The sequence below is a fragment of the Vigna umbellata genome, chromosome 7, assembly GCF_029865625.1.
Source record: "Vigna umbellata cultivar VRB3 chromosome 7, Vumbellata_1.0, whole genome shotgun sequence".
Taxonomy (NCBI): domain Eukaryota; kingdom Viridiplantae; phylum Streptophyta; class Magnoliopsida; order Fabales; family Fabaceae; genus Vigna; species Vigna umbellata.
Genome location: NC_142171.1, coordinates 12,916,328 through 12,928,876, shown reverse-complemented (window position 1 = coordinate 12,928,876; position 12,549 = coordinate 12,916,328). Strand labels below are relative to the sequence as shown.

At 33.9% G+C, this 12,549-nt stretch overlaps 1 protein-coding gene across 3 annotated transcripts; it reads right to left on the bottom strand.

Annotated features, from left to right (window-relative positions):
• Positions 1 to 4,667: 4,667 nt before the first annotated feature.
• LOC148195178 (receptor-like protein EIX2) lies at positions 4,668 to 9,057 on the bottom strand. 3 transcript variants are annotated; one of them, XM_088095454.1, is made up of 3 exons: positions 7,252 to 9,057; positions 5,562 to 7,107; positions 4,668 to 4,929 (listed from the first exon to the last, which is right to left on the bottom strand). In XM_088095454.1, exons 1-2 carry the CDS (start codon positions 8,969 to 8,971, stop codon positions 5,606 to 5,608), a joined length of 3,222 nt encoding a protein of 1,073 aa, XP_087951580.1. In that variant the 5' UTR covers positions 8,972 to 9,057; the 3' UTR covers positions 4,668 to 4,929; positions 5,562 to 5,605. The 3 variants fall into 3 exon arrangements, with proteins under 3 accessions (XP_087951580.1, XP_087951578.1, XP_087951579.1); XM_088095452.1 differs by having other exon boundaries at positions 5,562 to 9,057; XM_088095453.1 differs by having other exon boundaries at positions 4,668 to 4,915; positions 5,562 to 9,057.
• Positions 9,058 to 12,549: the final 3,492 nt, after the last annotated feature.

The window sequence follows — 12,549 nt, the reverse complement described above, 5'->3', positions numbered from 1 at the left end:
TTTATGAATTGAAGAATTATCATGTGTTGCACAAGTCCCTTGGGAGAGAACGATATTTATCACTTGGTACGCTGCGACCGGTGCACTTGTCGTTGGTTTTGCAGCCAACATAAAGTCTTGAAGATTTCTTGAGAAGCAAGGTTGATATACAAAGTATGATCGTTCTGCACAGGAAGGTGCATTCTACTTGATTAGGAAAAGCTTTCTGAAATTGCTGAGTGTTGCTGATTTCCCTGTGGTTTTACAAGAAGAAGAACGTGGTTTTAAAAAGAACCACTACCGCTCGAACCCAGCTAACATGAGTTGATGAACAGAGAGTTCTGAAAGAAACCACTGTCAACTTAGTCGGGTGGTGAACAACGAGTTCTCAAATGAACCACTACTGCCCGACCCTAATTAAAGCTAACACAAGTTTATGAACAGAATGTTCCCAAAGGAACCATTGTCAACTTGGTCGGGTGGTGAAAGACGAGTTCTCAAATGGACCAGTGTCACCCGATCCGAATTAATGATTGAAAACGGAGTTGGTAAATGATGAGTCCCCAAAGAAATCATGAAAGTGTTTGTAGACGTTACTTAATCATAGGGTCAGACGACCTTGGAAGATAGGGATTGGCTGGACGACCCAAAGGTGTAAGATACCAAAAACAAAGTAAAATCTTGACAGACTGGTCTGGATGGATCACCCAAGGAGGATCGGACGACCTACCTCGATAATCAATTCCTCTTAGAAGCAAAGTTAAAGGTAAGTATCGATTAAGTGTAATGGGCTGAGATTGGGCCGTAATTAAGGTTTTACAAATCTCAAGCTCATTTCAAGCTCAAGGTAACCGAATTTATTATGCATTTAAGACTATTGCTATGACCCCGTACGAATTATTTATTGACCTAAGCATCAGAGTATCTTTGGACGGTATCCCCCAATCAGTTAGAGCAAAGGCGAAGACAAGACGAAGACATAACTATATGAGCGGCTTTGGAAGGAAATTGTGAAGGTGTTTGTAGAAGTTAATTGACCATACACCCGAAACACAACTATAACATAAAAATTAGAAGAAGATTGAGAGTTTATAATTTTATTAAGATGAAGTGTTGTAAGTAATTAAATGTTTTAAGCGTATTTATAATTATTTTCATAAATACATTTTCATTCCCTGTTTAATTTAAATGTTGTTTTCTATTAAAACAAAGTCTTTCGTCTTCTTTCATGTTATTGTGCATTTCATACATATCTACACATGCAAATATTTAAAACATCTGTAAGTTAATTTCAATATCTATGAATTCAAACTATGGATTACTTTGTGTGCCAAAATAACAACTAATTTCCATAGCTATGAACCTTTTTCTTAGCTTGTTTTTATTATTATTAAATGTTAGTGGAGATTTTTTTTTTTTCCGCTCTTTAGAAAGTGAAAGGGGAAAAAGCCAATTAGTCCACCAGCCGACCAATTGTCAATATAAATGTTTATAGTTTTTTAAACTTTGCAAGTTGTGAATGGGTTTCTAAATTGTTTTTTTCCTTTTCTTTTCATTCAAGTTGGGATATTTTACATATTTCATTCTTTTCATTCCCTTGTCAAGTGTTTAATTTAACAAATCTGAACAGTACAGTCTTGAAGTTCTTTCATTAGTAAAAAAACAGCATTTTAACACGTTTAATATGTCTTGGTTTTCGAAAAACCGAAGCATATTAAAATGCGTTGATATTTTTGTAATTAAGGCGGACTTATACGCCTCGGTTCAGTGGGAACCGAAACCTATGCACTCTACTGCCTCGGTTATTTACGAAATCAAAGCATAAAACCCTTTGCAAATCTACCCACCCCTCTACAAGTCAGATTGGCAAATTTTCGACAAAGCCCTACTACTTCGGTCGTCATCGAACCGAAGTGATTGGGCATTTATGTTTCGGTTTGCCTTCTAGCCGAGGCATATAGGTTATTTTGAATTTTTTTAGCTCTTTAGGCACCAGTTAGCAGATGAACCGAGTTAGTAGCTCTTTCATTGGTTCAAATTACTGAAACCTGAAAAGAGTTTACATAATTTTCTTCTTCCCCTAGTGTACTCCTCCTCATTTTTCTTCTTCCCTTGTGACCTCCACCACCAAATGTATAATCCTCGCGTACTCCATTTCTCCAGCGCAAAGAAATGTCCACTTCGCGGTCTGGTTTCTCTCGCGGGTTGCTTGTTGAGTCCACTTTCATGTTGTCGCAATTCGTCCACCACCAGCGCCTACATTGTCTTCGGCGAAGTGTTGTCGAAGTTGGGTGGCTCGTCGAGTTCCTATTGGGGTTCATCTAGGGTTTCTAACGAGCCTAGGAGAAACGGTTCCATTGGGGCTAGGGATTCCAATCACTAGCTTCCCCTTTCTCGCGTTGACAAGACTGAGGTTTATGTTGTCAGAGCGGCGATTTGCCTCCAATGGAGGAGTGTTTGAGAGAGAGAGGGGAAGGTTATTGGGTTTGGCTCCACTGACAGCACTAATTAAAATGACTGGAATAAGAAAAAGGGCGAATCCAACGTTGGTAGCTAGAGTGTTGGTGCTGGTGGAGGAAGAGCAAGGCTTGAGTCTTGTATCTCTGTCAAGCTTTAGGACTTGGGAAACAACTTCACGCCCAATTTTATCAACGGGTATTGCTTACGATCAAGATTTGGCCACCAAACTAGTAAATTTTTACAACGTTTGTAACTCTATTCGGAATGCCCATCAGCTGTTTGATCAAATTCCTAAAAGGAATTTTTTTTCTTTGAAACGTCTTGATTCGGGCATGCTCTACCATTTGTTCTCAAAGCGTGCTCTACACACTCCACAATTGGAGAGGGAAGGGTCATTCACGAGCATGTGATACGAACTGGGTGGGAGAGGGATGTATTTCTTGGTGTAGCTCTTGTTGACATGTATGCCAAATGTGGTTGTGTGGTCGATGCCCATCACCTTGACGAATCGCTTTCTCTATGCCACGAGATGGAGACAACAAGTGTAAGACCCACCGAGGCAACTTTAATCTCTGTGATTTCATCATCAACTGATATTGCCTGTCCCATGGGGATTTTGGAACAACGTGAAGCAGCTTGTGGCATTGATGTCAAGAGAATATCTATACGTTGATTCTTTCAGGTATTATTTTTCTCCTCTTACTCTTTTCTCATATTATGTGTTTGTGCCTCCTGCTACTTACCTCTAGTAATTAAAAAATTGTTTATCAAAATCCAATTGCTTGATTTTGATAATTTCAAGATATGGCACACCGCCATATGGTTGCTTCGGAGTAGGGTTGGAACGTGTTGTGATGCCAATATGATTTTGAAGCATATAGTAGTGTTATTTGTACTGGATTACATGAATGCTATTAGGCTTTGAGTCATTTAGCTAGCTTAATTCTTGATTGTTGAAAGATATGCAAGCAGAAATTGTTTCATGTTCTTAATTTGTATTGGGGAGATAATGTCTTAGTTCAGTAGGAACCGAGAAAAAAAGTCCTTCGAAAAAAAAAATATAAAAAGAAAAAACTATACTACTTCAATTACTTTGAACCGAGGCAAAATTCTATCCCTTTTTGCCTCAGTTTACAACCGAGGCAAAAAGTCTATTCTTTTTTGCTTCGTCTGTATATCTCTCGGTTACGAAACCGTTGTCTATAGCCGAAAATAACCGTTGTCGTTTTTCTCGATTACACTAGTATTTGGACCATTTCATTTTCTTCTTTTAATATTTGAATAGCACAATCCTCAAGATCTTTGGACCAAAATCATTTTCTGCTTTTCAAGTGTCTAAGATGCTTACTTTTTCTAACCCATAGAATGGATTTCAAATATAACATTAATAGCTTAAAGACTTTTTGGGGGCTAGTCTCCTTTTCTTCCTTTGAAATGTCTAACATGCTTAGTTCTTTGAACCAATTTCATTTTTAAGTGGTTGGGAATGTATAACATTAATAGCTTAAAGACTTTTCGGGGGCTAGTCTCCTTTTCTTCCTTTGAAATGTCTAACATGCTTAGTTCTTTGGACCAATTTCATTTTTAAGTGTCTATGTTGGGAATGTTTTAGAAAGTATGAAATTATGAGATATATGAGAGATATAATGTAAGAACTAGTTTTTATACATTGTTGATGTATCCTATGTACAGAACAAAATGTAATTGAATAGTGAATAAAAAATATCTAGAACATTTTAATCATAAAACAGAAAGATATCTTTCTAAAACTCAGATATATTTAAAACAAAAATATTTTTTAAAAGCTAATTTAAAGAATATATTTTGATATTTCAAAATGAGTTTTAATTGAAATTGTGTCTTTACCTTTTAGGATAAGGTGTTTTTTATTTTCAATTCTTACTTTGGAATTATCTGATTTGTTAATGCAAAAATCAAATGGTTTCAAGGAATTTATTAATTTTTGTTAAATTCTTGGATGACCAAGATTAAGAATTACCTTGGTTCAGTATCATGGAACACGAGAGACTGTATGTGTAATAAGTACATGTATGAGCAAGTAACGCACATTAGTAAGACATAACATAAATACCACGTTATCATTAATAAAAATTGGAATTAGATAACCACAACATGCAACGACAATTATTGAAATTTTTATTTTTAAATTCCAATTTTGAATGTAAAATAACATGAACAATATATACAATCATATTTATATACAATCATATGAAAGAGTAATTAAATATGAGATTCAATGGATTCTGAATTACAAATTTTTGAGATATCCCATATTCTTACATATACAAATAGGATATCTCGAATTCTTGGCTTAAAATTAAATTTATATTATGGATTATACAACCACACACTATCATATCATTCCTTTATGAAACTTCAGCCTTCAAATCTTTCACCGCCAACAATCTGTAATGCTTTTATCTCGTAATGGAGTCTTGAACCAAATCATTGTTAACTGCAAATTTTGTGCTAAATTTTATATGACAAACGTTAGTAATGAAGGAAAAAAAAATGGAAACCAAATATTAATGATAAACTAAATGAAATGAATTGCTATAAACTTGTGCTGAGATTCTTACGATGACAAACATTATTAGTACTGATGGAAAAATAATTTGGAGACCAAATTTTAGTGGTAAGCTAAATGAAAAAATATATATTTAAACTCGTTACATTACTAAAAAAATAACGTGTAAGCATTTTTAAAATGGCCTAAGCATAATTCATTTGAAAAATGAAAACTTCTCATAACAGAGCACACTATCAATCATTCCTTTACACCAACAAAAATAATTATTTCTGAAAAAACGGAACTACAATTATTAAAGCCATGAATAGGAGCGTACGATATAATCGATGTTTAATAAAATTGATGAAAATCAGTATGTAGCTGAGAGAGACATACAATTAATTAAAGTACGTTTAGTGCTATATTTTAAGCAAGAATCAAATTCTAGCACTTACATTCATGGCAAGCCTTGTACATTTCTTTGTAGAAAGGTAAGCTCCATTTCAATATAAAACCTACTTACTGATTTAGTTCTCTGAAGGAGAAATAAGTACTATAAAATTCAAAGAAAGAAGTCAATAGAGTTAAGTACCAGCTAATTTTTGAGCCACCTTTTACACTCTGTTAGTCTTTGATCTACCTTCGGCGCTTTGCTAAGTTCACTTCAACCATTACACATAGATAGTCTATCAGTCTGTTCAATAACGTCAGATAAGCCATTCTCCATGGTTGCCAAAGTAGTAATGGACCTAATAAGCCCCAAAAGCCTGTGAAGAATCCTATGCCCAAGCTCCTGTATAATGCTTCATAGAAAACACAATATTCTCCATGGATTTCTGCTTTTTGAGGCTTTACTAATGTCTGATCTCCTGCACAACTCTTGTTAAGTTGTTCACCACAAAGATCAGCATTTCCTTCAAAACAAGAGGCATCAAATGTATCCATGTGTCTTCCCAATGGGATTCTTCCAGAAAGATAATTGTGTGACAAGTCCAAGTTTTGTAGAAAATCCATTTGAGAAAGAGAAGAAGGAATTCTCCCATAGAATTTATTTCTTGACAAGTCAAGGGATTCAAGTGAACTTAAATTTCCAATATCGGAAGGAATTTCTCCACTCAAATTGTTTCTTGATAGATTCAAAGAAACTAACCCGAGCGCGTATGTAATCTCTTTCGGAATTTCACCAATTAAATTATTACACGAGAGATCAATGCTCAGAAGAGTTAATTCCGGACGTCTGAAGTCGTGTTCCATACCTTTCCACATGCATGTTATTTGAAATGAATAATAAATATTACCGATTCTATTATAAATTTCATAGTAAGTACTATTGTACCAATACACCCGACTTTCAGTTTCAACTCTGTTGATGATCTTTTCAGACAATGCAGTAAAATTGTTTAAGCAAGGTGGAATTTCTTCTGATAACTTATTCTTGGAAAGATCCAATAATTGAATACGCTTCAAATAACATAGATGAAGGGGAATCTTTCCAGAGAAGTGATTCCCTCGCATGATCAAGATTATCAATTGTTGCATGCTTTCTCCAACCCATGATGGTATTGGGCCCGACAACATATTCTCACTGACATCCAACATAATTAAATTCTTACAATTCTTCAAAGAGGGAGGCAATTCACCGAATAAACTATTGTTTCTTAAAACCAAAGCTTCCAAGTTAACAAGGCTGCCCATAGAGATAGGAAGTTTCCCTGACAATTCATTGCTACTTAAATCAAGAAACAATAATCGATTTATTGATTTCCAACAATCTGGAAGTTGCCCCTTTATTTGATTATGTGATAAATCTAAAGTGGCCAAGTTTGTAGCTGTGAAGTTTCGACATGAGAAATCTGAAAATTTATTTTTAGAGAGAAACAACTCGGAAGCTTGTAGCAAAAATAATGGAACTTTTCCCTGAAATTTATTTGAACTTAAAAGTATAGATGGTCTGAAAGGAAGCTTCAATTGCATATTAGGGATTGAACCAATGAGATTATTGTAAGCCATATTCAAAACGTATAGAATTTGCAACTTGTTCCAAAACCATGCTGGTACGAGATCATTTAGCCCATTATCAGATATATCTAGTCCAATTAAGGAATTTTGAGTTTGGATCCAACTAGGAAAACTCGGTCCTACATTGCAAGATGCAAGAAACAAGAACGTTAATTGAAAAGGAGGAACCCAACTAGAGCCAAATTTTACAGATAATGAGTTACGAGACAAGCCTAAGAAAATTAATTTGGAAAAATTAGAAACATGAGATTCAGTTACATCACCGTGTAAAGAATTCCCCTGCAACGATAAAATTTCCAATTCAGATAGCAGACTGATGCTCTCGGGTATCCTACCAGTAATTTGGTTATAAGATAAGTTCAATTCCCGAAATATGTGTCTGCTGCACCATGAAGAATTTTGAGTGAAGCTTGGAAATTCGCCATTTAACTTGTTATTTGAGATGTCCAATACTTGTAATCTGCACATGTTCCCAAAGAAAGACGGCATCTTGCCCTGGAGTTTGTTATCATAGAGAAAAAGATATTCAATAGAGCTCATCACTTTCCCAAATTCATCTGGAATTGGACCTTCTAACAAGTTACCATTAAGGTCAATGAAATGCAGATTGGTGGTGAAGTTAAACAGCCAGTAAAACATTGCAGATGATTTTAGCAAGTTATTGGAAAGATCAAGGAAGATAAGCGAGGAGAAAGAATTCATTGTAGAAGTAGATGAAAGAAGGAAATTTCTATCCATAAGACTGCAATTTTCAAGGTAAAGCTCTTGTAATTTGGAGCTGATATTGAAATTAGCTCCAAACATTGATGATGCAAGATTATTGTAAGAGAGATCGAGGATCTCAAGAGATGGAAAATTTGGACACAGAGAAGATGACAAGGTTATATTATTGTGAGAAAGATAAAGCTCTTGAAGATGAAGGCTAAAGTTAAACAAGAATTGAAGTATTGATGATGACAACATATTAGAAGAGAGATCTATTATGGTAAGAGAGGTGGAATTATTTGAAGAGTGAGAATGGAACAAAGATTGAATATCACTATGCAAAAGATTACAATCAACTAGTCTCAACTCTGTTAAGTTTGGAATGATTTTACCGATAGTTTGTAGCCACTTGTGAGAAGATTTAAGACTGTGCAATGAACTCAGCTCAAGAATGGTTAAGGAATGGAGAGTAGACAGCCACTGTGCATCCTCAGCTTTTATCTCAAAATTGCCAACTAGTCGGAGAGTATGCAATAATGGAAGACTCCCTATGGGAAAAGGGATTGCTCCATAAAGAGATTTTGAAATATTATTTCGCCTTTTCCATTCATATGGAGGAGTATTTCTTCCTAGAGTGAGATGTTGTAGCTTTGTGAGATTTCCAATTTGAGATGGGATTTTTCCGGAAAGATAGAATAGACCAAGATCGAGATACTGTAAGTGTTTGATATTCCCTATCTCAATGGGAATTTTTCCCCAAAGAAAATTGTCCCCAAGATCTAGATAGCGTAGCTGTAAGAGATTTCCAAGTGTTGAAGGAATCCTCCCCGAAAAAGAAGAATGGAAGAGGTCGAGATATCTTAAGTTGGTGATGGAGCCCATTAACTCTGGGATGTAACTCAGTGCAAAATAATTACGGCTGAGATCCAGATGTTGAATGTATGGCAAGTGAATCAATGAAGTGACATTGATTGCACCTCTCAAATACGGCGGTGTATGGAGGAAGTTTCCATGAAGATCAAGTAGTTGCACATGACCAGTATGACTATTGCATTGAATGCGTTTCCATTTGCAGCAATCTGTATTATTGGTCCAAGTGGAGAGCATGCCAAAGTCATCTATGAGACCTTCTTTGAAGCTGAGGAGTGCTTCTCTCTCCCTCTCTATGCACTTTGCTTCACCACTTTCACTTGAGTTCTTCATTTTCACAGTAATACCTGAGGCAAGCAAAGAAAGCAGCAGAAGAACATAAAACAATTTCATAAAATAAGCAGTCATGATGCTTTTCTGATATCAAATAATCTTAACAGAGAGAAGAATAAATGAGAGTAGTATATTTCGAGAAAGAATTCATGATTCAGTTCTTTTCTCTTTCTCCTAATATGTGTATTTTAGAAAGCTCCATGGCTTCATTTATATTCACAAAAGTTGATTTCATAAAATAAAAAAATAATAATAAATAAACATAAGTGACATATTTTAAATATAATTGTTATTTTAGCATACAATACAATGTAGACTGCTTCCAACTTACATTGTTTGTTTATTTTAAATTAAAACTATATATACGCATTAATAAAATAAGTGTTTATTTTTTGTGTAGAAAAATTTGGAATAAAAAAATATTTCTCACTAGTATTTGATTTACAATAACCAATCCAAAATTGTCATATAAGTTTATATATATATATATATATATATATATATATATATATATATATATATATATATATATATATATATATATATATATAAACTTTAATTTCTTAGGTTACTTGAATTTAGATTTAACTTGTTTTTTTAGTTATCTTTTCTTTGATTTAACTTTTGCTTATTTAGATCAACTGTTTAATTTCTTATAGTTCTCTTTTCTACTGTTTTCTTTTTTAATTTTTATGATATTTTTATTTCTGTGAGAATTCCAGACTCTCAGAATTATGTAAAAAATAATAATTTATTTATTTCACAGAAAATATATGAAATATTTATTTATTTATTGGTAAATGATAAAACCAATTTATTTAAGACAACTAAGAATTAAATTAAATACGTCTATGCATATTACGTTGATGGACAACTAACAAATATATAAAACAAAAAAGAGCACATCATATATTGATCGAATGATCGAACATGGATGTTGTTGTTTTCTCGTTATTCTAATTACTTTGGAAGGTAGAAAACTAGGGACATGAATGAGAACTACACTAAATTCACATTATGTGTATATTATTTCATAGTCTGAGTTGAGTGGAATTAGAACTATGACCCGTATAAGAAAATAGTTAAATATATAGCAATTATACAGACAAAAAAATAATTAGTATTTATATTGAATAAATTAAATTTTATTTCATAGATTAAAAATTATTATTATATAAAATAGTTTTATTATTAATAAATTATTATAATTGGTTTGTAAATTAAAATATAAAATAATATTTAACATTAATTATCGAAGTTTTAACAATTCATTAAAGTTATTGTTTAATTTAAAAGTAAAGATAAATTTAAAATCAATTAATGATAGACATTGATTTAGACTTAAATTCATAAGCTTACAAAATAAATAAAGTTAATTATGGAATATTTTGATTTGATTTTTTTTAAAATAATTATTTTTTAATTAAAAAATTACGTATAAAATAAATAAAAACTACATATAATAAAATTATAAAAAATATATATTTAATTTTATAATTATAATAATCAGAATAATAATAATTTTATTAGTTTTATTATTATAAAAAATAACACACATGCACTGGTAAAAATTTAATATATATTTTTTTGTTTTAAATTGTGGAATTTGGAAAATTTATGAATTGTTCATCCTTAACACTTAAATTGAAAAAAAAAAACACAACTTTTATTTATTTTATTAGGGGTGTAATTCTGTTTCAAAAATTTTGGAGGTGCATCAAGAAAATATGGGACTACAGAAAACTATAGCTATTGCTCTTTCAGAACAATTTATGAGTTAGAAAAGTTAAGCATCCTAGACATTTAAAAAAAATGAAAATGGTCCAAAGACCTGTTGATTGTCCTATTTGAATTGAATTTATGGGTTAGAAAATGATAGATGTTAGAAATTGGAAAAGAAGAAAATGAAACTGGTCCATAGCTATTGATGTTTTAGAATCCATTTAACGAATTAGAAAAAATAAGTATATGAAGACACTTGAAGGGAACAAAATGAAAGGGAACAAAATGAAATTGGTCCAAAAACTTTAAACTATTGATTGTCATATTCAAAGACATTTTATGAGTTATAAAATTAAGCATGAAAGTGGTCCAATTATCTTACGGTATTCATAGTCGTAATCAAATCCATTTATATGTTAGAAAACTATGAATATAATTTCAGTCAAAACAATATTTTCCAAATTTTTGCAGACCACTTAAACAATGTCATTTATACGTTGCCAAATAGATGAAGAACGATATGACTCAATTTTTTGATATTTTGTCTTACAAAATCTAGCGAACACCAAGGTCTAATGTTATAAACAAAGTCACATGCCAATATAAGAATGTTCCACTAACATTCACTATTGAATGAAATAAAAAATTACTAACACTAGTGCAGGAAGAGGATACGGCACCGGTTAATTTCACTCCTAGGCATCAGTTTTTGAACCGAGACATATTCAGGCGAGACAAAAAGTGGTAGCCTTTTTGCCTCGGTTCCAAACCGAGTTATTTTGTCTGTCTCTACGGCCTCGGTTAGAACCTAAACCGATGTAGTAGGATCTTTTTTTTTTCTTTAGCGTGCTTAGGTTCTTAAATTATTCCAATTTCAAACCCCAGAACCCCAGACTGAAAAACGTTAAAAATGAAAGAAGTCAGATAACAAAACTCGGTTCATTCATTCTTATACATTTTGTCACGCCAAACAAACCAAAGATTTCTCCCAATTTCAGTTCAAAAATCTTAAACAAACAAGAATTTCATAACAGGAATCAAACAAGACACAATATAACAACATCGAATGTCAAAATTGTCAAAATTCCCTCTGAAGAAGTAGCAAAATTACATACTCAAAAGCAATATTATAACAACAGAAGAAACTCAGAGATGAAACAGAAAGCCAGAGAAGCCAAATTTCTTCCTCTTCGCACATGGTGAAACAGAAAGCCAAGTTTCTCTATTCTTCCCCCAACGGCGTGGTCAGAGGTCCAAAGGTTTGTAAAATACAAAAGCTTGAGATTTACCGTGTAAGCTTTTGCTCCTCCAAACCCCAACCGTCGTAGGCCCGCCGTCCCTCCACCTCCAGCCCCGCCACCCCGACGAAGCCTTCACCGGCTTCTGTCCCGCATGCCTCTACAAACGCCTCGTCCTCCTCGACCCCAACAACAACAACAGCCTCGTCACTGCTCGCAAACCTCCATCCACTGCCGCCGTCGCCGCCCTTAAAGCCCTCTTCCGCCCTAGAAACCCTAGAAGAAAAAGGAAACTTATTCTGGACCGATTGATCGGTGTAAATCAAAGTTTAATCGGTGAAAAAAGTTTTTAACGATGAAAACAAGGTTTTAATCAGTGGAATCGAAGGGAAATGGTGAAAAGGAGAAGAAACCCTAACAGAGGGTTTAGATCTATGAATGTTTCGGTGAAAAATGAAGGATAGAAGCAATGGAGATGATTCTGTGAGTGCAGAAGGCTTACCGTGACGATGAAAGGCTTGCGATGAGGAGATCCCTCTCTCGAGCACCGTGGAACGGCAGCGACCGACGGCGTGGTTGAACGGCGGCTTGCAGCAAGGGTTGAACGGCGGCTTGCGACGTACCCTGATGTTGGGGTTTGGTGGAGAAGAGAAACTGGAGGCGAGAGGGCAGAGGGCGAGAGTGTGAGAGGGC